Source organism: Cervus canadensis, chromosome 4 (genome assembly GCF_019320065.1).
Source record: "Cervus canadensis isolate Bull #8, Minnesota chromosome 4, ASM1932006v1, whole genome shotgun sequence".
Lineage (NCBI taxonomy): Eukaryota > Metazoa > Chordata > Mammalia > Artiodactyla > Cervidae > Cervus > Cervus canadensis.
In genome coordinates this window covers 92,080,274-92,106,154 of record NC_057389.1, presented here as the reverse complement: position 1 = coordinate 92,106,154, position 25,881 = coordinate 92,080,274, and the positions used below count along the sequence as shown (strand labels likewise).

General features: G+C 51.5%; 1 protein-coding gene and 1 non-coding gene across 2 annotated transcripts; one reads left to right on the top strand and one right to left on the bottom strand.

Moving 5' to 3' along the window:
- The first annotated feature begins 9,151 nt into the window (after window positions 1-9,151).
- On the top strand, window positions 9,152-9,255 carry LOC122441111. Its single transcript, XR_006269251.1, has one exon. It is a non-coding gene; the product is annotated as a U6 spliceosomal RNA (small nuclear RNA).
- A 4,090-nt stretch (window positions 9,256-13,345) lies between these two features.
- Window positions 13,346-24,614, bottom strand: CDC37 (cell division cycle 37, HSP90 cochaperone). The gene is made up of 8 exons (XM_043466680.1): window positions 24,415-24,614; window positions 17,656-17,937; window positions 17,224-17,332; window positions 17,002-17,117; window positions 16,528-16,650; window positions 15,747-15,929; window positions 15,585-15,656; window positions 13,346-13,904 (listed from the first exon to the last, which is right to left on the bottom strand). Exons 1-8 carry the CDS (start codon window positions 24,514-24,516, stop codon window positions 13,749-13,751), a joined length of 1,143 nt encoding a protein of 380 aa, XP_043322615.1. The 5' UTR covers window positions 24,517-24,614; the 3' UTR covers window positions 13,346-13,748.
- Window positions 24,615-25,881: the final 1,267 nt, after the last annotated feature.

The window sequence follows — 25,881 nt, the reverse complement described above, 5'->3', positions numbered from 1 at the left end:
ACAACATCTACTCAAGAATGAGGAAGTGGGACTTTGCTGATGGTCCAGTGGGTAAGACTCTGCACTCCCAATGCATTGGGCCCAGGTTCGATCCCTGGTTGGGGAACTAGATCCTGGGTGCTGCAACTAAAAGGGCCTGTGTATGGCAACTATGAGCAGGTACAGTTGAATAAATACATAAATTAAAAATAATAATAATAACAAATATATTATTTTAAAAAAGAATGAGGAAGAAAGTGGTCTTTCCCCTCTCCCCACTTTTCCTTTGATTATAAAACTGTAGGGGAGGGAAAAAAAAAAGGGGGGGGACTGTAGCCCACTAAGATGAGGGGCTCAGCACCCTCTCACCTGCCCACTGGTACACCTTGTATGGATGCTTGTAAGCATCCTATTCTAATAAATCACTTGGTATCCATCACTCCAACTTTCACTGAATTCTTTTCTACCCTGGGACATAAAGGAGGACTGGAGCTCTGCGGAACCCACCCCACCCGCCGAAACGCCACCTAAAAGTTTCGTTTAGTTAACGACTTTTAACAAGTGTCAGTATAATTTTTTCTTTAACAGAGGCTGAGGAACTTTTCTAGGTCCCAAAGCACCAAAGGGCAGAAGTGAAATGAAGTGAAGTCACTCAGTTGTGTCCAACTCTTTGCTACCCCATGGAGCCTACAGGGCTCCTCTGTCCAAGGCATTTTCCAGGCAAGAGTACTGGAGTGGGTGAGCCATTTCCTTCTCCAGGGGATCTTCCCAGCTCAGGGATCGAACCCAGGTCTCCCACATTGCAGGCAGACTCTTTACCGTCTGAGCCACCGGGGAAGCCCTACCAAAGGGCAGAGCCAGGTTTAATTCTGAAGTTGGAGCCATAACAGCTGTGGCCAAGAGCACATGACTACTCATCTCAGTCTGAGAAAACAGGGAGGAAAACAGACCCTTCTTCACAGGGCAGCTATGGAGATTCAATGTGAAGTTGTAGACAGAAACTTAGCCTGGAGGATAGTGAGTGCTGGGAACTTGGGGACTGGGGAATCAACAGTGATTCACCCTGACAAGGCAATCATTTGCAGCTGGGAAAAAAAAAAAAAAAGCAGAATTCTGTACTGATAATGGTGACATCTCCAGAGTGTCTGTATATTTCATAATAGAGAATGAAATATATAGAACATATAGAATAGGACTTTCCTGGTGATCCAGTGGTTAAGGCTTCCTGCCTCCACAGGTCCTGGTTTGATCACTAGTCAGGGAACTAAGATCCCACATGCCGAGTGGCATGGCCAGAAAGAAAGGAAAAGAATATATAGAATAAAAAGAATGTATTATATTTTCTTGTGTTTGCTCAGCCCACCTATGGAAGGACTCAAGAGAAATATAGAAATATTGGTTAGTTCAAGGAAAAAATTTTCAGAAAATCTCAGGAAGGACTTCCCTGGGGGTCCAGTGGTTAGGACTCTGTGCTTCCACTGCTGGGGGTGCGGGTTCAATCCCTGTGGAGAACTAGGATCCTACATGACCCGTGGTGCAGTAAAAACAAAACCAAAAAACCAACAACAAAAAACAAAATGCAGAAAAGAAATCTCACATTTCTCTCACACCCGTCTTTGGTTCATCAGCAAAATCTCACCCCACCTGGTCCAGTCCCACCATCACTCACCAAAGAAGTCGCTTCTATCCTGGCCTGAGGCTCCTCCCCTTGCCCCGCCCACCCCACCTCTGTCTGTCGTCCCTGCATGGCCCACAGCATTTGTGACGCATCTGAGCACAATCTCTTATCCTTTATAGACATGACTGATCAGGCTTAGAGCCTGACTGTGTGGGTTACAGAATTGTAATACCATTTAAATGCTAACCTGGCAGCTAAGATGGTAAAGAATCTGAATGTCATGCAGGAAACCCAGGTTTGATCCCTGGGTCGGGAAGATCCCCTGGAGAAGGGTATGGCTACCCACTCCAGTATTCTGGCCTGGAAAATCCTGTGGACAGAGGAGCCTGGCGGGCTACAGTTCATGAGGTCGAAAAGAGTCGGACATGACCGAGCGACTTTACTTTCACTTTAAATGCCAAGGATCTCTTATGCGAAGGTGAGAACACTGTCTGGGGAGGAGGGGGTCCCCGAGGTTTGGAATGAGAATATTGGGCAGACACAGATGGCCCTGAGAAGGGAACTTCCCTGGCTGTCCAGTGGTTAAAACCTCGAACTCCCAGTGCAGATGGCAAAGGTTCAGTCTGGTTGGGGAACTGAGATCCTGCCTGCTGCACAAGGCAGCCAAAAAATTAAAATAAAACAAAATAAAAAATAAAAGATGAGAAAAAAATAAAATAAAAGGTGAGCCTGAGAACTTTGACCCATCAATACCCTTGTCTGAGGGAGCTGGCCCTTCCATGTGTGATATGGTGATATAAGAAGAAATATATATTGATCTTCATCCCTAATTCCTGACAGAGAACTTCGACAACTCTTGAAACTTCCTGAGTGAAAGAGGTGATAGCATCCTGTTTCATTGTAGCATTTGGCTTTAGTCCCTGGACCCTGGCTCAGAGCTCCTAAAACCTTTCTAATATCCTGACTGATAGAGGTGAAAAGAATATCTTTTGTGTTTCATAATAAACCTGTGCGACCATACCTGAGTTTATGCTAATGAGGTGACATAGAAAAATCTGGAGATTTTCATACTCAGTGAAGTAAGTCTGATAGAAAAGGACAGATATATGATATCCCTTATATGTGTGCTGTGCTTAGCCGTTCAGTCGTGTCCAACTCTTTGTGACCCCTATGGGCTGTAGCCTGCTAGGTTCCTCTACCCATGGGGATTCTCCAGGCAAGACTACTGGAGTAGGTTGCCATGCTCTCCTCCAGGGGATCTTCCCAAACCAGGGATCGAACCTAGGTCTCCCTCATTGCAGACATATTCTTTACCATCTGAGCCACCAGGGAAACCCTTATATCCCTTGGAATATATGTGGAACATAGTTGGAATCTTAACAAAAAAGAAGAAGAAAGATACAAACGAACATATTTACAAAACAGAAACAGACTCATTGACTTAAAAGAAAGAATTTATGGCTCTAAGGGGAAGTGTTGAGGGGAGGGATAGACTGGATGTTTGGAAATGACATGTACACACTGCTATATTGAAAACAGCACAGGCTCAGTAGTTGTGGCTCATGGATTTAGTTGCACTGTGGCACGTGGAATCTTCCCCGCCAGGGATAGAACCCGTGTCCCCTGCATTGGCAGGTGGGTTCTTAACCCCTGGGCCACCAGGTAAATCCTAAAATAAAAAAATTTTTTTTAAAAAGAAAACTTTGGGACCTCCATGGTGGTCCAGTGGTTAAGACTCTACGCTCCCAAATGCACAGGCCACAGTTAAAGATTTCACATGCTGTGACAAAGATCCTGCATGCAGCAACTAAGATCTGGCACAGCCAAGAAAATAAATATTTTACAAAAGAAGAAGAAGAAAGAAAATTTTCATGAGCTTCACTATAGGCCCTGGGGAAGGAAATGGCAACCCACTCCAGTATTCTTGCCTGGGAAATCCCACGGACAGAGGAGCTTGGGGGCTATAGTCCATGGGGGTCGCAAAGAGTCAGACACGACTGAGTGACTAACACACACTGTAGGCCCAGTGTTTATATGAGAACAACAATAAAACAAACCAAATACCCAGGCCCAGAAATGAACCCTCAACCCTCCCAGAAGCTCCTCATTCTGAATCTGCAAGTCTGTTTTCCTATTCCCTTCACCAGCTACATTTTGCTTAGCAGCCTTTGTGATCGTCTACTTCACTGGAACTTTCTTTGAGCACTGATTTTTAAGGCCTGACTTCCATTTTAGAATGTCAGCTCCCCAAAAGAGCAAGGTCTGCGTGGTTCCCCACGGTGTCCTCAGGGCCTATAATGGTGCCTGGCAACCTTAGGTGCCAAGAAGCTGGTGGAGTGAATGATCTCCAGAGACATCTATGCTCCGGGCAACTGTCCTGCCCTGCTCGGGAAGAGCTGGCCATGGCCTTTCAGCCTCGGCTTCCTGTTTGCCACCAGCACCGAGCAATAGCAGGAAATGGAGTGCCCCAGACTCTTCAACAGCCAGCCCTGGTAAGATGAGATGGGGCGGCCTCTGCTGGACCCAGAGGCCAGACCAACAGGAATTGTCAGGTGGGGTGATTAATAACATCAATCAAAGTGAAAGTGAAAGAGTTAGCTCACCAGTCGTGTCTGACTCTTAGCGACCCCATGGACTGTAGCCCGCCAGGCTCCACTGTCCCTGGGATTTCCCAGGCAAGAATGCTGGTGTGGGTTGCCATTTCCTTTTCCAGGGGATCTTCCTGACCCAAGGGTTGAACCTGGATCTCCTGCATTACAAGCAGACTCTTTACTATCTGAGCCGCCAGGGAAGCCCAATAACAATATTAGTAATAAAGCCAGTCATAACAATAAACTCTAATAATAGTTAGCATTTTCCCAGCCTGGATGCCAGTTGGGCCCAGGCCTGGGTGCTAAGAATTCTTTGAGCTCTCTCAGATGTTTTTAAATGTTTATTTATTTAATTTAATTTATTTATTTGTCTGTACCCAGTCTTAGTTGCCTCATGTGGTACCTAGTTCCTGAAAATGTTAGTTGCTCAATTGTGTCCCACTCTTTGCGACGCTGTGGACGGTAGCCTGCCAGGCTACACTGTCCTTGGGATTTCCCAGGCAAGAATACCGGAGTGGGTTGCCATTACCTTCTCCAGGGGATCTTCCCAGGCAGGCGGACTCTTTAGTCTGAGCCACTAGGGAAGCTCTGTGACCAGGGACCAAACACAGGCCCCCTGCATTGGGAGTTTGGGGTCTTAGCCACTGGATTGCCAGGGAAGTCCCTCGTTTCTTTTGAAGTGGGATCAGCACGCCACTTCACAGCTGGAGAGAAGAGAGAATCGGACGCCCCTGGCAAAGCTCACTGGCAGCCCCTCACGCCTGTGACCTCTCTGCTGAACTCCTACATCACAGTGGGGGTCCAGCCCCAGCACAGAAGCTCTGGGTTACCCCACCAACTATGGGGGTTTGCCTAGAAGTGAGGGGGAGTTCCCAGACCAGGGACTTTCCAGGCTAAACTTGAGACAGCTAGTCACCCTGCCCCAGTGGGTTTTTTTTTAGGAGGAAGCTAGAGTGAGGGGATTCCCTAGACTCAGCGGTCTTCTGGGACCTTCCTAGAGCTCCCACCAAGCCTGGGAAAAGTCTAGGGCTGATAAATTAAAAACAAAAATCCCTTTGTGTCTTTTTGAATGGGAGGGTTCAGGGAGCAGGTCAGCCCTCTCCCCCAAATAGCCTTGAGATGGGTTTAGAATCCCTCTAAGGAAACTCCACACCCTTCTCTGTTTGTGAATACATGGCCTCTTAAACTTTCTCATGAGGAGCCACAGGCAGGTTCATTTTGTGCTGGTTTGCGGAGGAAACGGGGGCTTCCCTGGGGGCTCAGTGATAAAGAATCCACCTGCCAATGCAGGAGATGTGGGAACCGTGGGTCGGGAAGATCCCCTGGAGGGGGAAATGGCAACCCACTCCAGTTTTCTTGCCTGGGAAAAATCCCAGGGGCAAAGGAGCCTGGTGGGCTACACAAAGAGTCAGACAGGACTGAGCATGCACCCAAACAAGCAAAGAATTTAAAACAGAGCCAGGTGCAGAACAAGTGTTAGTATCTTCTTTATTGCACAATATTTCTTAGAGATCTTTCTTTTGTACTATGTGTAGATCTATTTGGTGGATTTTTACCCCCGTGCCATGCAGCTTGTGGGATCTTAGTTGTGCATCATTGTTGTCACTTAGTCACTGAGTCATGTCTGACTTTTTTTTCGACCCCATGGACTATAGCACACCAGGCTCCTCTGTCCATGGAATTTCCCAGGCAAGAATACTGGAGTGCGTTCCCATTGATCAGGGATCACACCTGGCCCGTGGCAGGGAAAGCACTTCCTAACCTTTGGACCACCATGGAATTCCCCGAAACTATTTTAGTATTAAATATTTCAGGCATCCAAAAGATGTGGAGATAAATAAAAACATCATCTGGGCACCAGATAGAAACAAACCCAGTATCCATCAACAGGTGAATGAACCAACAAAACGTAATACAGCCATACAAGGGAATACACGCGACCCTCTGTATCTCCTGGCTCTGAATCCCAGATTCAACCAACCATAGATGGAGAATAATCAAAAGAAAAGGAAAGGGCTTCCCAGGGGGTTCAGTGGTAAAGAATCCACCTGCCAATGCAAGAGATTCAGGCTAGAACTCCTGTCCAGGAAGATCCCACATGCTACTGAGCAACAAAGCCCGTGTGCCACATCTATTGAGCCTATGCTCTAGAGCCTGGGAACCTCAACCACTGGCCCATGTGCTGCAATTATCGAAGACCTCATGCCTAAAGCCCGTTCTTCGCAACAGGAGAAGCCACCACAATGAGAAGGCAGTGCACCACAACTAGAGAAAAGCCCGAACAGAAATGAAGACTCGGCACAACCAAAAATAAATAAAAAGTAAATAAGTGAAATGTTTTTCAAGTTTAAAAAAAGAAAAGGAAAGGAAATTCCTGGGACTTCCCTAGTGGTCTAGTGGCTAAGACTCCACGCTTCTAATGCAGGGGGCCCTCGTTCAATCCGGGTCAGGGAACTAGGTCCCCCATGCTGCCACTACAAATCCCACATGCCACAACCAAGACCAGACACAGACAAATAAAGAAATAAATTTTTTTTTTTAAATCAGCAAGAAATGGTGTTGGTGAAATGGACAAAGGTGGTCAAAAGGTAAAAGCTTCTAGTTATAAATAAGTCCTGAGGATGTACTGTACAGTGTGTTGATTAATAATACTGTATTATATATTTGAAAGTTGCTACCCTGAATATTCACTGGAAGGACTGATGCTGAAGCTGAAACTCCAATACTTTGGTCACCTGATGCGAACAGCTGACTCACTGGAAAAGACCCTGATGCTGGGAAAGATTGAGGGCAAGAGGAGAAGGGGGCAACAGAGGATGAGATGGTTGGGTGGCATCACTGACTCAATGGACATGAGTTTGAGCAAACTCCGAGAGATGGTGAAAGACAGGGAAGCCTGGTGTACTGCAATCCATGGGGTCAAAAAGAATCAGACAGGACTGAGCTACCGAACAGCAACAAGAAGAAGATGGAATAGCTTAAAAGTTCCCATCACAGGAAAAAAAATGTGTATCTCTGTATGGTGACGGATGTGAACTGGATTTATGGTGGTGATCACTTCACAGGGTATACAGACATCAAATCCTTATGTTGTTCCTGAAACTAACACAAAGTTCTGTATCACTTATATCTCAATTTTCTAAAACTTAAAAAAAAATTGTATTCCATCCACTCAGGTCAAAAAACAAAACAGCATAAAGACCATGGGGGGATCTCAGAGTTCCACTCTCCACTTTCATTCCTGGAGGGAAGTGGATGTTTCCCCTTCCACCCTCTATAAAGCAATGAGGAAGGGTTGCTTTTCATTTCCTCAGCACATATCTCTTGAGTACCTATTGTATGCTCTGCACAGTTCTAGGTCCTGGGAACAGAGTAGAGAGTAGATAAAATTCCCTGCACTTTTAGGTGGGACAACAGCCAAGAATGAGGATAAACAAGTAAAAATTATGTAGTGTAGCGGATGATGGCATGGTATAGAAAAAGCAAAGCAAGGAAGGAGATGGCGTCATTGGAGATCTGGGAGTTCTAGAACCATCTTTCTGATCTGTGGGAGCTGAAGTGGAGCCACATGGATGTCAGGGCAGGGTGTACTAGACAGGGGAAAGAGCTGAGTCCAAGGTCTGGAGGAGATGCTGTCCTTGGACTTGATGTAATTCCTATCTATCTGTTGGGCCCCCTAACTTGCTTGTTCATTGGAGTTCCTGTTCATGAATTTCATCTACCTAGGTGTGACTCACTCTCTTTGGTTTCACTGCTCTATCGTACAATGTTGTATACATTGTGTGTGTGTGTGCATGCCCTCAGTCATGTCCAGCTCTTTTGCAACCCCATGAACTGTAGCCCACTAGGCTCCTTTGTCCATGGAATTTTCCAGGCCAGAATACTGGACTGGGTTGGCATTTCCTCCTTCAGGGGATGTTCCCGACCCAGGGATCCAATCCTCATCTCCTGCATTGGCAGGGGGATTCTTTACCACTGAGCCACTAGTGAAGCCCCATTATACACTTTAATAGGCCATGGATAGTTGTGTGAGTTCCAATTTTGTGTTTTCAGTGGCTCCAGGAAACAAGCTTATCCTGCTCTTCTTTTCCTTTCAATGTTTTTTAAAAATTATTTTAGATAATTACTTATTTTTAAATAAATAATTCATTCACAAGGTTCTCAATCAAAAAGGCACAAAATGATTTTGAGGACAAGTCCCCACTCTGCTTCTAGGCTCCTGACATCTAACTCATTACTGAATTCAAAACTTGCTTATGGTTTAGTGGTTCCTCAAAAATGATTAACATGTGACTCAGCAATTGCACTTCTGGGTGTATATTCCAAGAAAGCAGGAACTCAGAGAGACATTTGTATATCCATGTTTTTAAAAAAAATATTAAAAAATATATATTTGTTTGACTGTTTCGGAGTCTCAGTTGTGGCATGGGGGACCTAGTTCCCTGACCAGGCCTTGAACCCAGGTCCCCTGTATTGGGAACTCAGAGTCTCAGTCCCTGGACCACCAGGGAAGTCCCTGCATGTCCAGAGTTCACAGCAGCATTATCCACAGTAGCCAAGAGGTGGAAGCAACCCAAGTGTCCATCAGTGGATGAATGGATGGACATACTGTGATGTATTCTACAATGGAATATTAGAAAGCCTTTAAAAAAAAGAGAGAGAGAGAGACCTTCTGACACACACTCTTCCGTGGATGAATCTTGAAAACTCTATGCTGAGTGAAATGAGCCACGCACGAACTTACAGAAATTTCAGGGGTGGGGAGTTAAATGTTTAGTGGGTACAGAATTTCTCATACTTAACACCACTGAACTGTACCCCCTCAAAGTAGTTAAAATGAAGATTTCCCTGGTGGTCCAGTGGTTGAGACTCTTTGCTCCCACTGCAGGGGCTGTGGGTTCCATCCCTGACTGGGAAACTAAGATATTGCATGCTGTGTGATGTGGCCAAAAAAAAGATTAGCAAGCTCGCTTCAGCAGCATGTATACTAAAATTGGAAAGATAGAGAGATTAGCCTGGCCCCTGCACAAAGATGATATGCAAATGCCTGGATCATTCCATGTTAAAAAAAAGAAAGAAAAAGAAAAAAGATAGGGAGATGATCCTAGTGGATTCAAGGTAATCACAAAAGTCTTTAGGGGCTGCCTGTGGCTTTAGTGGCAAATAACCTGCCTGCCAATGCAGGAGACATGGGTTCAATCCCTGATCCAGGGTGATTCCCACATACCTTGGAGCAACTACGCCCATGCACGACAGTTACTGAGCTTGTACTCTAGAGCCCAGGAGCCACAACTACCGACCCCACGTACTGCAGCTACTGAAACCTGTGTGGCTAGAGCCTGTGCTCCACAAAGAGATGCCCGGGCATCACAACTAGAGGGTAGCCCCCACTTGCCACAACTAGAAAAAAGCCTCACAGCAATGAAGACCCAGCACAACCAGAAATAAATAAGTAAATAAAAATAAAAAGCGTACATATTTTTTTTTTTTTAAAAAAAAAGGTCTTACAAGTGAAAGAGGAAAGCAGAAAAAGAAGTCAGAGTGACATGATTGATGTCGTCTTTGTCATTTTTTGGGGGGAGGTCGGAATTTGTTTACTTGGTTGCACTGGGTCTTCGTTGCAGCCTATGAGATCTTTACTTGTGGCATGTGTGATCTAGTTCCCTGACCAGGAATCAAACCTGAGTCCCTCTGCATTGGCAGCTCGGAGCCTTAGCCACTGGACAGCCAGGGAAGTCCCCATCTTTGCCATCTTTGAAGATGGAAGGAGGTGGCCACGAGCCAAGGAATGGAGGCAGCCCCGAGAAGTTGGAAACAGAGGAAATGGATCCTACCCAGAACATCCAGAAGGATCACAGCCTTGCCAGTGCCTAGATTTCAGCACAAAGAGACCCATGTCAGACTTCTGACCTGTACAAGTGTAAGGTAATCTGTTTGTGTTGAAGCCACTAAATGTGGTGATTTGTTACAGCAGCTCCAGAAAATGAATCCACTCTGTTGGTCCTCCTATCCCACTCACATCATTACACTTTAAAATATATATATATTTATTTCTGGTTGCACTGGGTTTTTGTTGTTGCGTGTGGTCTTTCCTTATCTGTGGCGATCCAGGGCTACTCTTCCATTGCAGCGGGGGGGCTTCTCATTGCAGTGGCTTCTCCTGTTGCAGAGCACGGGCTTTAGGTGCAAGGGCTCAGTAGTTGTGGCACACAGGCTCAGTTGCTCCTTGGCTTTTGGGATATTCCTGCATCAGAGATTGAACTGGTGACCCCTGCATTGGCAAGCAGATTCTTATCCACTGTTGTTGTTTAGTCGCTAAGTCATGCCCGATTCTCTGTGACCCCATGGAATGTAGCCCGCCAGGCTCCTCTGTCCATGTGATTTCCCAGGCAAGAATACTGGAGTGGGTTGCCATTTCTTTCTCCAGGGGATCTTTCTGACCCAGGGATTGAACCCAGGTCTCCTGCTTGGCAGGCGAATTCTTTACCACTGAGCCACCTGGGAAGACTTCTTATCTGCTGTACCCCCAGAGAAGTCTCCATTATTACATTTTGTTTAGTGAAACATTTTGGGTGGGATTCTGTTTGCCACTAAGACTCACAAACCTGCAAGCGTTAATTCAAAAAAAAACCGTTGGTGAAATAAATGCTGAGATGAGCACATACTACCAGAGTAGAAAGAATGAGGAAGTGCTGATGGACAGTTAAGAAAAGATCTGTGGGGTCAGAGAGTTCAATGAAAAAAGCAGGATACGTCACTGACTGCAATGTGTTATGCTTTGTGTAAAAAGGAACGGAAGGGATAAGATTACATTTGATCTTACAAAGAGAAACCCTGGAAGGAGTCACAAGACACCAGAGACAGTGGGTTCCCGTGCTTGGGGGCAGGGAACCAGATTTTTTTTTTTTTTTTGCCTTGACTTGCAGCATGTGGGATATTTTGTGTGTGTGTGTGTGGCTGTGCTGGGTCTTTGTTGCTGTGTGGGCTTTTCTCTAGTTGCAGCAAGCAAGGGGCTACTCTCTAGCTGCACTGCCCGGGCTTCTTTCTCACTGCAGTGGCCGCTCTTGCCGCAGAGCACAGGCTCTGGCGGTACTGGCTTCAGTAGTTTCAGCAGATGGGCTCAGCAGGTGCGGTTCCCAGGTTCTAGAGCACAGGCTCAATCGTTGTGGTACATGGGCTTAGTTGCTCCACGTCATGCCCAGTCAATCTTCCTGGATCAGGGATTGAACCCTTGTCTCCTGCATTAGCAGGCATTCTTTACCGCTGAGCCACAAAGGAAATGGGGCATGTGGGATCTTGGTTCCCCAACCAGAGATGCGACCTACACCCCCTGCAGTGTAGGCCCAGAGTCTTAACCACTGGACTGCCAGGGAAGACCCTTCACTGTGTATCTCAATATCATTTGATGTTTTAAATGTTAAACAGTGCTAGGGTGTTACGTGTGGCATGAAAGCAAAGAGGTCACCAACTCAGTAATCAAGATAAATATTTTAATGTAATATTTTCCAAAAACACCATTAATGTGAAAAAAAAAAATCCATGGTGAACAAAATATTGAAATTTTAAGTCAAGGATCAGGAACAGCAGTGCTGAGTTGTACTGGAGGCCAAGGTGAAAGGAAATACCAGAAATACAGATTCTACCTCTGAAAGTTTTCATGGTAAAGAATTAAGAAGTTCACAATTTTGAGTTGATCTCGGATGAACGAGGTTTAGGAGGGTCTCCCCAATCCTCCCCAGATCCCCCATCTGCCATTTTTAAATACTTTTAAAACCTTTATTTTTCAGCCATGTATGTGGTGTATGGGATTTTAGTTCCCGGACCAGGGATTGAATCCATCCCCTCCCAACCCCTCCTCAACTGGAAGCACAGAGTCCCAACCATTGGACCACTGGGGAAGTCCCTGCCATTTCAATCTTTATGAGAAGCATCGGGCAACACCACTTGTTTGCAGTTCACTATTGCCCTCTGGTGGCAATCAGCTTGGGCACAAAGGCATTCACTGAGGGCCAGAATCCGTGAGGGTCGCTGGGGTCATTCTAGGACCAAGACTCAGTTTGTGTCCGGGTGGTGCTCACAGCATAAAGGAGACAGCAATACACAGGTTGGCACAGCCAGGCAGGAATATGGCTAGATGTAAGGGATGACTCAGAAGGCGGGTCAGGGGAGGCTTCCGGGAGGAGGTACCAGAGCTCTGGTCAGACTGAGAGGCACCTGCCAGATGGTGGTATCCCCCAGAAGAGGCGGGCAGTGAGTTTCAACTGGATTCTCAGTTACTTCATGTCTTAAAAACTGTGTCCTTGTTTATGATACTATTCTTTACCTCTTTCCTGGGGCCCAAATATTACTTTCTAGACGAAGACTGCAGGGAAGGGTGTTCAGGGTGAGGGACAGGGACATGCCAGGGCCCAGGTGCTATGCATACCTGCTCATTATCTCATTCACTCCTCATCACAACCCTGGGAAGAAGGCACGAACATTTCTATCACTATACAGAGGTGAATGCTGAGGCTGACTAAGCTGCCCAAGGTCACACTGCTAGGGAAGCTTAAAGTGCTCAAGGAGCAGAGGAGGGAGTTGGTGAGAGGGCAGTGGGAGGGCATGAGGTGGTGAGGGCAGGGAGGGGACCAGGCAGATGGTACAGGGCCCGGTGAGCTGCAAGAACTTAGGCTTCTGCTCTGGGGCAGGATGTGGCAGGACTCTCGTGTTCATAGGCACTCCCTGCCTGTTGGGGTCCAGTGAGGGTGGAGGAGACAGGGAGGAGGCTGCGGGCAGGGGTCCAGGCCAGAGGTGACAGGACCTGGACCAGGGTGGAGAATGAAGGGCAGTGGACAGACTCAAGATCAGTCCTGGAGGCAGAACTGACCCCGTGGAAGGTGAGACACAGTGGAGGGTGATGCTCCCGAATGGATGATAGGAGGGCCTTAGAGGAATGGGATGAGCCAGAGACTTCATAGGGGTGGGGTGAGAACTCTGATCCAAAGGTGACCTGAGGAAGGGTTCCAGGTGATGGAAGAGCCTGGAGTGTGGGTGGGGGACACAGCCCATCTGCTGGAGGGCAAAGCCAGGGGTGTCATGGGCCCAACCGCCAACACTCACAGGTCCCTTCCCACCCCCCAGTGAAGAGCTGTGCCCACAGCCCTCTTGACGCCCCACAGAGCATCTGAAATCCTTTATTGGAAGATAACTGCTGTTTACTATATAGAAGACTTGACGCGGGCGAACAGCAAGAACAGAGCCCACAGTGACTGGAGCAGGCCCCTTGGCTGGGGACCCACCCCCACCCCATGGACCAACCTGGCAACCTCTGCCCCTCCCTGGATCCCCGGGCCTTTGGCTTAATGCTGATGGGGGGCTGCAGGCAGTGAAGCCCCTTTGACTCAAAGCAAAGACTTGGATGAGGGCTGGGGTGGGAGGGGGGCGGTGGAAGCGGGGTGGCAGGGCCCCTCCGGGCTAGGTTGGGGAGCAGCAAAAGAGGAGGAAGCCAGGACCTGGGGAGATGGCATCTATTTTTGTTTCCTGAAAAGGGGTGCACAGGGGTCTGCGGCAGCCGGGACAGGTCACGCGCTGACATCCTTCTCGTCGCCTGACTTGGGGGTGGCTTCCAGCAAGGGGTCCCCGGGACCCGCCTCCTCCCCCTCCTTGGCCTCGCTGGACTTGGAGTTGGGGACCCAGAGGCCTGAGTCGATGCAGCGCTGCATGTGGTACTTCGCGTCCTGTGGGGAGAAGGGTGGGTGGGTGAGGCTGGGCTGCCGCCTGCTGGGGGCACGCCCCATCCCCTGCACATCCCCAAGCCCGCTTTCTGCTCTTTCTACATCAGAACTGTCTGGGATGAGGGAAAACGGTTTGTAATCTGTGCTATCCAACATGGCAGCCAGCAGACGTGGGTGTCTACTGAGTACTTCGAATGTGGTTGGTGCAAGGGAAGGGCAGAGCTTGAAATTTTATTATTATTTTTTTTGATACATTTATGTGGCTGAGCTGGGTCTTAGTTGTGGCATGTGGGATCCAGTTCCCTCACCAGGGATCAAACCTGGGCCCCCTGCACTGGGAGAGTGGAGTCTTAGCCACTGGACCACCAGGGAAGTCCCTGAATTTTACTTAACTTTAAAATTCAAATTTAACTTCCCAGGTGGAACTAGTGGTAAAGAAGTGAAGTGAAAGCCGCTCAGTCATGTGCGACTCTTTGCGACCCCATGGACTATATAGTCTATGGAATTCTCCAGGCCACAGGTGGAGTGGGTAGCCATTCCCTTCTCCAGGGGATCTTCCCAACCCAGGGATGGAACCCAGGTCTCCTACATTGAGGCGGATTTTTACTGTCTGAGCCATCTGGGAATCTGAGTGGTAAAGGACCTGCCTGCCAATGCAGAAGACATAAGAGACACCGCTTCAATTCACAGGTCAGAAAAATTCCCTGGAGGAGGAAATGGCAACCCACTCCAGTATTCTTCCCTAGAGAATCCCATGAACAGAGGAGCCTGGCGGGCTACAGTCCATGGGTCACAAAGAGTCAGACATGACTGAAGCGACTTAGCACGAACAATTCAAATTTTAAAAGTGTAGGCCTAGAACAAAGGTCAGCAAACTTTTTTAAAAAAATAAAAAGCCAGACAGCAAATATTTTTGGCTTGCAGGCCCTGTGGTCCCTGTCAAAACCTCTCATTCCATCACACCTCAATTTTACGGCTGCGGCACAAAATCAACCATAGACAAGATGAAAATAAACCAGCCTGGCTGCTGCGGTTCCAGCAAAATTTTATTTACAGACAGGCAGTGAACCTTCAAGCCAGATTCTCTGAAGACCCTTGGTCTACATACTTATCCCCATAGAAGCTTCTAGAAACCCTGAGGTGGTCTAGAGACTAAATCCATTTTACAGACGAGGGAACCAGTGTGGCCAACCAGTGAGCCACGCAGTAGGAAGGGGCTTAGACAGAGGTTTATTGAGACACAGGGTTCTTATCCACCAGCGCTGTTACCGCTCCAAAGAGCTGAGGTTCAACCAGCGTCAACCACATACTTGGCCCTCCTCACGGATTTTGTGAGTTAATATGTTTTTTGAGAGATACTGGTTTGATGGGGTAACTGAGACTGTGGAGCAGGCCACTCTGAGTTGCTGGCAAAGGTGGAGTCAGCTGGGTGTGCTCATAAACAGCCACAGGGACAGGGACGCTCAATCTAGATGCTGGGCACACAGCAGCTGCTCAATAAACGTGAGAAAGCATGGGGCATGAGGCCGGGCTGTCTTGGGTGCCAGCCACTCGGTGACAGAACCTCCCTGGCTCTTTTGAGAAGCCCAGGAGGGGCACTGCCAGCAGCAATGTGGTCAGCGGGGCTGGAGGTGGGGGGGAGACACTGCCTGTCCCGGTGGGCTTGGGTGTGTGGTTACTCACGGTGGGGTCCATCTTGCTGATGGCGTCTTGGAGCATCTGCACATCCTTCGCGTCAAAGCACTTCTGAAGTTCCTGTGGGTGCAGGGGGCGGGGTCAGGGCCTGGGTCCCAGGGATCCCGCAGACAGCCCACCTGCCACCTGCCAGGGTCTGGGGAGCCTCACCTCAGGGAGGGACTCGTAGACCTCAACAGGGTCCAGGCCGCCAGGGCCAAGCCGCTTCTTGCGCTCCTCTTCCTCGTATTCCTTCATGGCCTTCTCAATGCGCAGCTTGGCACGGCCCCGCACTCGGTCTTTGAAAGCCTCTAGCTCGTCATTGAAGCCCTCCATGTACTGACGGTCAGCAGTCTGCAGGGGAGGGAGTGTGTTCACCAGGGGAGACTGGGGAGCCCAGGACCCTTCCAATGCAGGTCCTCAGGGACGCCCCAGGGCTCCCCACAGCTGGTCCTGAACTAAAGGACGGGTACTCTGGGGCTCAGGCCGCTCCCCTGCTCTGTCTAGCCTCCTCCGTCTTCTCTGAGCTCAACCTTATACCCCTGTGCTTACAATCATCTGACTGAATGTCCCCTTATACTGCAAACTCGTGACACCCACCTCCTCCAGGTCCTCCTGTGGAGCCTTGAAGGCACCTCAAACTCAGTACAGCTGCCCTCGATCATCCTCCGGTCTGCCCTCAATCTCCCCTAGCTCTGCTCTTCAGGTGCTCAGGTAAGAAACCCATAGGTGCCCATGACTCTGGCCCTCACTTAGGTTGGTACTTTCAGCACATCCTGCCAGCTCAGCTTTCCAAATCTCCACGAGAGCCATCCACTACCCAGCTCCTCCGCAGACTAACCTGCTGCTAATGGATGAGATGTGGATCACAGGGGCTTGAGTCCAAGTGGACCCGTGTCTGCCTCCCCCAGTGGACCGCAGGCTGGATCCCTGAGGAGGACCACCTCCCTACCTTGATCTTGGTGAAGAACTGCCGGAAGCAGGCACGGGGGTCCACCTTGAGGCTCTTGGCCAGCTCCAGGATGAACTGCATGACGATGGTCTGGTGAGCCACCTGCTCCATCAGGGCGCATTTCTGCCAAGGGAGGACGTTGCATGGCGTCACCGAGTGGCGGGCTCCTTTCCCCAGCCCTCGTTGTGTGAGAACACAACTTGCACTTAAACCTTATCCGTGGCTTGCTTGGACGCTGGTCTTAATATTTAACTTCAATGTAAAATTAATGCCTTTCCCCCCTAAGAGACAATGGTACAGCTTCCTATATTAGACTCCAGACAGTGTTTAAAAATGCAGTTCTTTTTCCCTTCATGCCTACTGCAATGTTCTGAACAAACATGAATGATGAAAAGAGAATAAAAAAAATGAGAAAAAAAAAGGCAGAACCTTTTGGGCCCTCCCAACCCCCCACCCTGCAGTGTCTGCACGCACCTCCTCCACCTCTAGGTCAATGCACCAGATGACCAGGTAGTTGGCTGTCTCCTCGCACACCAGGTGGACGTTGTCTGACAGGTACTTCTGGCTGTCATCCCAGCGGCGAAGCATGCCTGCCAGAAGGCAATGGCGAAGTGCTCCAAGGGCCCCCAGGAGGCAGAGGGGCAGCCCTCTCTCACGCGCACCACCCACCTAGAGCCCACCCCCGGCCCAACTCACCGAAGTGTTTGATCTGTTTCTCATACTTTTCCACGAAGGTTTTGTGTTTCTGCTCCCTCACCTCCTCCGACTCCTCCTCCGCCTGCTCAGGCTTGGTGTTGACCATGCTCTGTGGTGAGGCGAGAAGGGGAGTGGGCTGGGGCGAGGCTGCGGCCGCGGGGCGCCTCGAACGTGGCCGGGTGGGCCGCGGCCGCAAGGCCCATCCCATCCACAGCGGAGGCGGTGACGGCGCCGTGCACATCAGTGTGGCGGGAGCGTGGGCGTGCCAGGTGTGGCCTCGGACTGGGGCCTTCGGGCAGATCAGAGGGAGGGGTACTGGTGGGGTGCCTCACTGCCGGGGCCCCCGCCCCCGCCCCACCCCCCGCCCACTCCTGGACCTGCGCAGTGTTCCCCGCCCCCGCCCGCTGCCCGTCACGCCCAGGCCCCGCCCACCTTGCTGAAGCCATCCTTGCTGAGCGTGTCCACGTTCCAGGGCATGCTCTTCTCCTTCTTGCGCATCTCCTCCAGTTTTTGCTCCCAGCTCCGCTCCTCCTTGCGCAGCTGCTGCGCCTCAGCCTGCAGCCGCTCCAGCTCGGCCTTGCCGCCTTCGCCCTCGGCCACCTCCAGCTCCTTCAGCTTCCGCTGGCACTCGGCCACCTTGCGCTTGCACTCGCGGCAGCCCCTGTCCAGCTCCTCCTTCTCTTTCTGGAACTGCTCCATGCGCTCCACCCGGGCCTGCGGGTTGGGCATGGCCCGTCATTCTGGGGAACAGCCTGGCCCTGACCCCAGCCCCAGGCTCTCCACAGTCGCACCTGGGATGACCCCAGAGAAGGTCCACACCAACTTCCGCGCACTGGATTCCCGGCTCCTGCTCTCACCTCTAAGGTAGGCCTGAGCTAGGGCGGGTTCCTCCTCTGCGCAGAAGCTTCTACGGCCCCAGCAGTCCAGTGGGTAAGACTTCACCTTCCAATGTTGGGGAAAGTGGTTTGATCCCTGGTTGGGAAACTAAGATCCCACATGCCTTGGGGCAACTAAGCCCGCGGGTCACTAAAGAGCCTGTGTACTGCAATACACAGGATCAAAGATCGTGTGGCACAAAGATCTTGCGTGCCACAACTAAGACTCAACGCAGCCAAGTATATAAATAAATATTTTTTAAAATAAGAACCTTCTATGACTCCTGCCTCACTCGGAGCAAAAGCCTAAGTCCTCCCCGGAGCCCATAAAGCCGAGCACAACCTGTCCGGTCCCCTCCACGGCCTCATCTCCTCCTGCTCACCCTCTCCCTCCAGCCACACTGGCTGCCTCACCTTTTCCCGAACTCACTTCAAGCCTCAGGGCCTTTGCACTGCCTCTGTGTTCCCTTGGTCTGGAATGCTCTCTCTTCAGATCCACCCCACCTCCCCAAACCCTGCATCCTCATCATCTTCAAATGCCTCTTACAGGGAATTCCCTGGTGGTCCAGTAGTTAGGGCTCTGAGGCTCCACTGCTGGGGACCAGGCTTGGATCCCTGGATGGGGAACTGAGATCCTGCAAGTCATGCAGTGTAATCAAAACAAAAGGTCCCTTCCAGATGAGGCCTTCCTTGATACTGCCGATATCTCCCCGTCTTCTGCTCTGCTTGATCTTCCTCCTCAGCACTTGTCACCTGACAACATTCTGTGACAGTTCTCTCTCCTGCTTTGGGTGCTGTCCACCTCCAAGGAGACTGGCTCCACAAAGATGGGGATCTGATCACTCTTGTGACTCCAGAGTCAGGAACCTGGTGCACAGCAGGGACTTAAGAAAGACTTGTTGGATCTAATAATCACACGCTGGAAGGAGGCCTCCCTGCTCCCCAGGATCTCAGGCTCCCCCTCCTGCCTGGAGCACCCTCAGTAACACTCAGGCACCCTACCCTGGCCACATGGCCCTCCGGCCACTGCTGTCTTCGTGTCTTACAGGCACCGCCAGCTCTGTGCCCCAAGACTGAACTCCCCACCTGAGCTCCCCCAAACCTATTTTTCTGCTGTGTCCTCCCTCAGGGAAGACCCTCGCCCTGCCTCCTGCCCCCAGCAGAGGCCTGCTGTGAGTCATTCCCTCCCTCTCTGCCACCAAATCACCATGCTTTTCCTTTCCAGTCGTTCCTCTAATGTGCTCCACCCCACGCGCTGCACCTGGATCCGCAGGGCCCGCTCAGCTCTGTCTCCAGGCCAGCATGCCTCCAGAGCCCAGCGTGGTACCCACCAGACTCCTGTATACCTCCTATCCTAGACGCTGCTCCTCAGAACTCTTCTGCTGCACCCCAAGCTCAGTGACAGCATGTCATCTCAGCTTCCTCATCCAGGACCCTCTCTGGATCACGGGGCTGTCTCACCGTCCACCCCTGCCCCAGTTTCCCCATCACCTCCCCCAGCTCCCTGCAATGTCTGCTCAAGCCAGAGCCACAGACTGAACACTGAGAGGTGCCACTGCTTTCCATCACCTGCCCCTGGTTCCCTGCAGTGTCTGCTCAACCCGGAGTCACACACTGGACCCCGAAACATGCCATGACCATCCCCCCAATCCAGGCTCAGAAGCTACCAGAGGAGTCCTGGAAACGCACCCATCTGACCACAGCCCTCCCTGTTCAGAGGGGACCCCAAACTCCTGCCCCAAGCTGCCCAGATGGCACCAATGTTCCTTGGGGGGCTGGGTCTCAGATCAATGCTGGCCCTTGTGGCTCCCCGAATGCACCAGCTCTCTCCTGCGTCTTAGCCTCTGCACGTGCTGTTCCTCCCTGCTGGCACTCCCCTTGCTCCATCTGCTTTGTCTGCAGGTCTCAGCTTCAACAAAGCCTTCCCCAAGTGCGAGACCCCTGGAGTCATTGAGCCCCAAAGGCCCCTCGGTGATCATCAGGTGACGTGATGAGATGCTGGTGGAAAGCCTCGAGACCCCAGACCTGGGGTCATATCCCATGGCCACCACATAATAGCCGGGTGTCTCTGGGCCAATTCCCAAACCTCAGTTTCCTCATCTGTCAGAGGTGGACAACAGTGCCAACCTCACGAGCTTGCACTGGAAGACACGAAAGAGGTTGTACAGTCCAGAGCTGTGCTGGACGCTCGGTCAGCTCCATTACCACACTGGCTACTGTCATCACTGTCTGTCCAACAGGACAGTCTCCCTCTCTGAGGATGGTACTGGGGCTCAAACAAGAAAATGCACTTCAAGTGCTTAGCTAGATAGCCAGGACATGCCTGGTAACTGGGAGCAGCTGCTACTGCATCAGAGCATCCAGATCCACACCTACTGGCAATGTGACCTTAGCAAAGTCGCTTACACCTCTCCCTGCCTTGGTGTCCCCCTCTATGAAATGGGTGTGTTAAATCGCTTCAGTCGTGTCCGACTTCTTGTGACCCTATGGACCGCAGGCTGCCAGGCTCCTCCAGATTGCCATTTCCTTCTCCAGGGGATCTTCCCGAACCAGGGATTGAACCCGCAATTGTGATGTCTCTTGCATTGGCAGGCAGGTTCTCTACCACCAGCGCCTCCTGGGAAGCCCTATGAAATGGGGCCTCACAGGGCTGTTGTGAGGATTAAATGAGCTACCCCAAGGAAACCGCTTGCAACATGGTACTCGGTATATGTGTCCTACTCTCCTCACCATTGTCATGGCCAAGGTCACCAGAATGGTTTGCTAACTTACTTTTGTGCTTTACCTGAGGTTGTATCTCCAGGCTCCAGCACAGGGCCAGGCACACATGGGTGAAAACCGAGAGACTCGGGCCGTTCTCTCACACCCCACTGGACTGGCATGGCCAATCACGAGCCTCATGTTTCCCATTTGGTTAAGGGGTGGACAAGACCCTTAAGGCCTTGCAGCCGCTGCTGCCTCCCTTTTTTCATGATAGGCCTGTGTCCTTCTGGAACCTTCCCCCTGCCTTGAGAGGGGCTACTGGTGGTCGGCATCACCGCTGGCCTCAGGGGGGCAGCAGGAACCTACCACACTGCTGGTGTCTGCTGGGCAGCCATCAAAATCCTCTGGCATCCTCTGAGCAGCCGCCAGGAGGCCAAAGCTAAATAAAGGCCTCCTGGAGCTGCTGGGGGTGGCAGCCTGCCCGACCTGGGCTTTATACCTCCAGGAGGGGCTGTGTCAGGCTGGGCAGGGCAGAAACCTCAGTGGCAAGAAGGGGCCACAGGTGTCCCTGTTTCCTGCCTTACACAGAGAGGGGGGACCTGAGGCTCACAGAACCTGGATGCCGCCCGGCTCACTGGAAGGAGCCACGAGAAACCAGGATTGGCAGCTGTTTCTGGGCAAGGGAGCCAGGGAGCCGGAACTGGGAAGACTCACTTGTCCCTTTCTGGAACCTTGGGATTATTTTTTATTTTTCACCATGAGCGTGAATTATCCAAGCAATGATGATGACCGGAGCTAAAGTTTCCACAAAGCTTATTACGTTCCAGTGCTGTCCTGAAAGCAGTATACACGTTAAATTCATAAGGTGGTTCTCACAGCAAGCCTACTGGGTGGTACTATTAAGACCACCAGCTGGGGAAACTAAGGCACACAGGGATCAAAACTCACTTCAGGGAACTTCCCTGGTAGTCCAATGGCTACGACTCTGTGCTCTCGATGCAGGGGACCCCAGTTCGATCTCTGGTCAGGGAACTATTAATAGATTCCACACGCTGCAACTAGAGATCCGGCACACTGTAACTAAGACCCTGTGTGGTCAAATTAATTTAAAAAACAAAACAAAACAAACCTCACTGAGGACCATGCAGCAAGTCAGTGATATTCAGAAGGAGCAGGATATGAACCCAGTCGGGCAGGCCTGCGCTCACAAGGGTACCAGGCTACCTTTTGGCTAATCCCCTCTTCCACTCTTGGTATTGCTTACTCCTTCCTCCCAGGCCCCAAGCCAAGTTCTTTCCAGATCTAATCTCATTTCGTTTTCATGATGGTCTCATGGAGGCAGGGGGCTCGCTCCCCCAAAGCAGTGATGGTCCTGCCGCAGGGTTGGAGCCCAGGCTGCCGGTCACTGGCAGCTGAACCTCATGCTATAGACTCCAGGCTCCTTGCCTCCACTCGTCTCCACGACAGCCCTGGGCCCTCAGCGGTTGGACAGGAAAAGGTTTTGCGCCAGGAGGGAGCAGGGTGTGGTGGGAGGAGGACGCTGTATGAGAGCGGGCATGGCCTCCCAAACCAGCAGGACCAAACCTGGTGATACAGATCAACTACGTTAGGAGAACAGGTGTTCCAGAGAATGGGCTTTAGAGCTTTGCGGAGAGCTTCAATATTTCATCATAAAATGTCACACGTGGCAAGAGAGAAATGCTAGAACTTTCTTTTTCCACTCCAGTGGCTTGCCCACCAGGTACACTGGCCAGGTGGAAAGGGTTAGTCACTTAATCGTATCCGACTGTTTGTGACCCCATGGACTGTAATCCACCAGGCTTCTCTGTCCATGAGATTCTCCAGGCAAGAATACTGGAGTGGATCGCTATTCCCTTCTCCAGGGGATCTTCCCCACTCGGGGATCGAATCTGGGTCTCCAGCACTGCAGGCAGATTCTTTACCATCTGAGCCATCAGGGAAGTCCTAGCCAGGAGGCTGCTGCTTTAAGAAATGGGTTGGACCCAGAACCGGGACCAGATGTAGGCCCTGATACTGTGTCTCAGCAGGATGAGGAAGGGCGCTTCTAGGAGTTTCTGGATAAATGACTTCAAGCGGATACATGGGAAGATAGCATTCTATCTTCTATTCTATCTATCTATGAGGCCTTCCTAACTGGAAGGCTCTAGGAGGTATATGCCTTAAGTGTGAGAGCATAGCAGGCCCTGGGATGTGGATGCAGGAGCTCTGCGTCGGTGGAGCAAGAGGTTAGCACACAAGGTCTCAGGAGAGTCATTCTGTGGGCCGGTAAGCACAGCTGGGCGGCGGGGGGGTAGAAAGAACACACAGACTTGGGATTCTGGGGGTCTGTACTTGGGGGAAAATAGATAAAAGAAGGGGCAGTGAATCTGGAATCAGGATGGGAGGGTTCCTTGTAACAGCAGCGTCATTGTGGGTGTCTGAGAACAGCAGACCAAGTTTGGATCAGAAGGGAGATGGGGTGGGTTTGGGTTTGAATGAGGCATTCTGAAGCTGGCAAAAGTTCCCACTGGAAGTCTGTCTTGGGGGTGGGCGGGGACTGGGTGTGCAGTACCAAGGAGGGGCAGGGGTTCTGGCTGGGCAGGAAGCCACGTGGGTAGGGTTTCCTGATGTAATGGGAAATCGGGTCTAACCGTACCAGAGGTTGAAGGAGAGCCTCCGGAATTGGAGGCTCCATCAGGGTAGAGGTGGTAGTTCATTCTGAACAGGACCCAGGTTTCAAAATTCCAGGCCTAGATGAGACTGAGGGCCCTGGGGGGAGGGGGTTGGGGGGGTACCAATCTTTGTTCTAGGGGAGGGGTCCTGGATGTGGGTTGGAGTCCCAAGCCAGGAATAGAAATCTCAGGGGAAGACAGAGTTGTTTTATTCAGAGGAGTAAGACTTCTGGATTTGAACCATAAGGATCCAGAAAAGCCGGTCGCAGAATAGCCTTAAATTATTGGGAACCATAGGGTTTTGGAGGGCTTCCAGATGGGGCCAGTGGTAAAGAACCTGCCTGCCAATGCAGGAGACATAAAAGAAGCGGGTTCGAGCCCTGGATCGAGAAGATCCCCCGGAGAAGAAAATGATAACCGACTCCAGTATTCTTGCCTGGAGAATCCCAAGGACAGAGAAGCCTGGTGGGCTACAGTCCACGGGGTCACAGAGAGTTGGACACGACTGACGCGACTGTGCACAGGGGTTACGAGGGGCCATGGAACAGCCAAGATCTCAACTGGGTACCCGAGTAGGTTCAGGATCCAGATTCTGAGGTAGAAATCTGGTGTAAATGGAAGATCCCAAGCAGGATTGGGACGCACCTCAAAAGCTTGCCTTGGCAGTCTAAACTCTAAAAAGATGCCGTACAGGTCAACCTGGAGTTTCAAGAAATTGGAAGGTGGGGGTGGGGGCGCCGGCATCGCGGGCAAGGAACTCAGGGGTCCCGGCAATTCTATGGCCCCGGAATTGAATCGAGGAACCCTGGGCTATTCAGAAAGTCAAGGCTGTAGGGGGCAATCCCAGGTATCAATGGCTGGGCCCCCCGGCAGTATCAGGGGTCAGAACTCTAAAGCGGAGTCCCGGGAGTGGGGGAAGGGGTTGGGCGCGCGCGCTCTACCTGGTGCCGCCAGCGGAAGAGGCTAGCGGTGTCGATGTTGGGGTGCGTCTCGTCTTCATCGTCAGACACCTCGATGTGGTCCCACACGCTGTAGTCCACCATCTTGCCTCGGGGCCCAGCCCTCCCGGGCTCTGGTGGCAGCAGCGGCGGCGGCGGCGGCGGCAGCACTGAGACTCAGCCCGCGGAGCCCCGCCCCTTCCGCTTCCGCCCGGGCGCGCACGCCCCGCCCGCGCGTGACGTCACATCCCTAGTAACCGCAGCAGCGGCACTGGCTACCGAGTTCTTAAAGAGCCCTGAGCACGTGTTTCGGCTCTCGGGAGTCGGCCGAGACCTCATCCCATCGGGTTTCCGGCGTCCGCTAGGCCCCTCCTGGGGATTTAGGGGTGGGTTCTCCAACCTCGAGCCCCCCTCATCCCCTGCTAACTCCACGGTGGGCGTTTACGGCAGCCTTGGGGGAGGGGGCAGTTGGAGAGACTGAGAAAGAGGATTGTTCTTTTAGCCACGCCACAGTGACGTCACCCTGAGCCCTCTGCTGGGGCTCGGCCTCCGCGAAAAGACCTCGCTCCCGTCTCTTGTGAAGAAGGACTTAACTTTGTGCTGGAGATGGTGCCTGATAGGAAAGGACCTTCCCAGTCCAAGGGGTACAGGCCCTGCTCTGGGAGGGTCTAAGTGAAGGAAGGTTATGGCCCTGCCCTCGAGGAGTCGAGACGGGGGCGATGTGGCCCTGCCCTGAGAACTGGTGTTTCCTTGGTTCGAACCACAGCTTCCCCTCTCGCCTCCCCCATCTTCTGCCACTTCCTTAGCGGGGATTCGCGCATACATGCCCCCTCTGGAATCACCCGGAGCGCGCTTAACGGGCCTCGGGAGCCTGTCCACGGCGGCTCCCCCTGCGTCCGCTGGGTGTCGCTAGTGTCTAACTAGCGGCCAGTGCTGGTGGCCCAGCGCCAGGTGGGGGAGGGATGGGAGCGCTTGGAAGTGCGCTTGCAGGGGGTCTTTCTCCGTCGAGGTACTCTGGGACTCCTAGCAGTCCCTCCCCCTTTCGTCTGGGATCCCCTTCCTAGTCCCGGACTCTAAGAACTCCATTACACTTAGCTTGGGCGACCGCAGCCAAACACTCATATATCCCTACCCACGCTTTGATACCGGGATAAAAGGCTGCGTTGCAGCCTAGGGCCAGGATTATCTCAGATTAAAGGGCGGGGGACAGGGAGAATGGGAGGAGATTCAGCCACTTGAGTGAAGGGCGCTTCTTCCAGACTGCCCCCAACCAAGCAGGCGTTTGGGGGGCCGCTGGAGAGAAAGGAGTAAACGTCTTTAAATGGGTGGGGTGTGGGGGATTCCCCGGCCCCGAGAAGGGGTGGGGCCATCCGGACAAAAGCGCCCGCCCGCTGCCGCCCCTCCCCCTCACGGTCCATTCAAACCCGCGAGTAGGCGGGCGGGGGCGGGGGAGTCCCCCTTTCCTCCTCC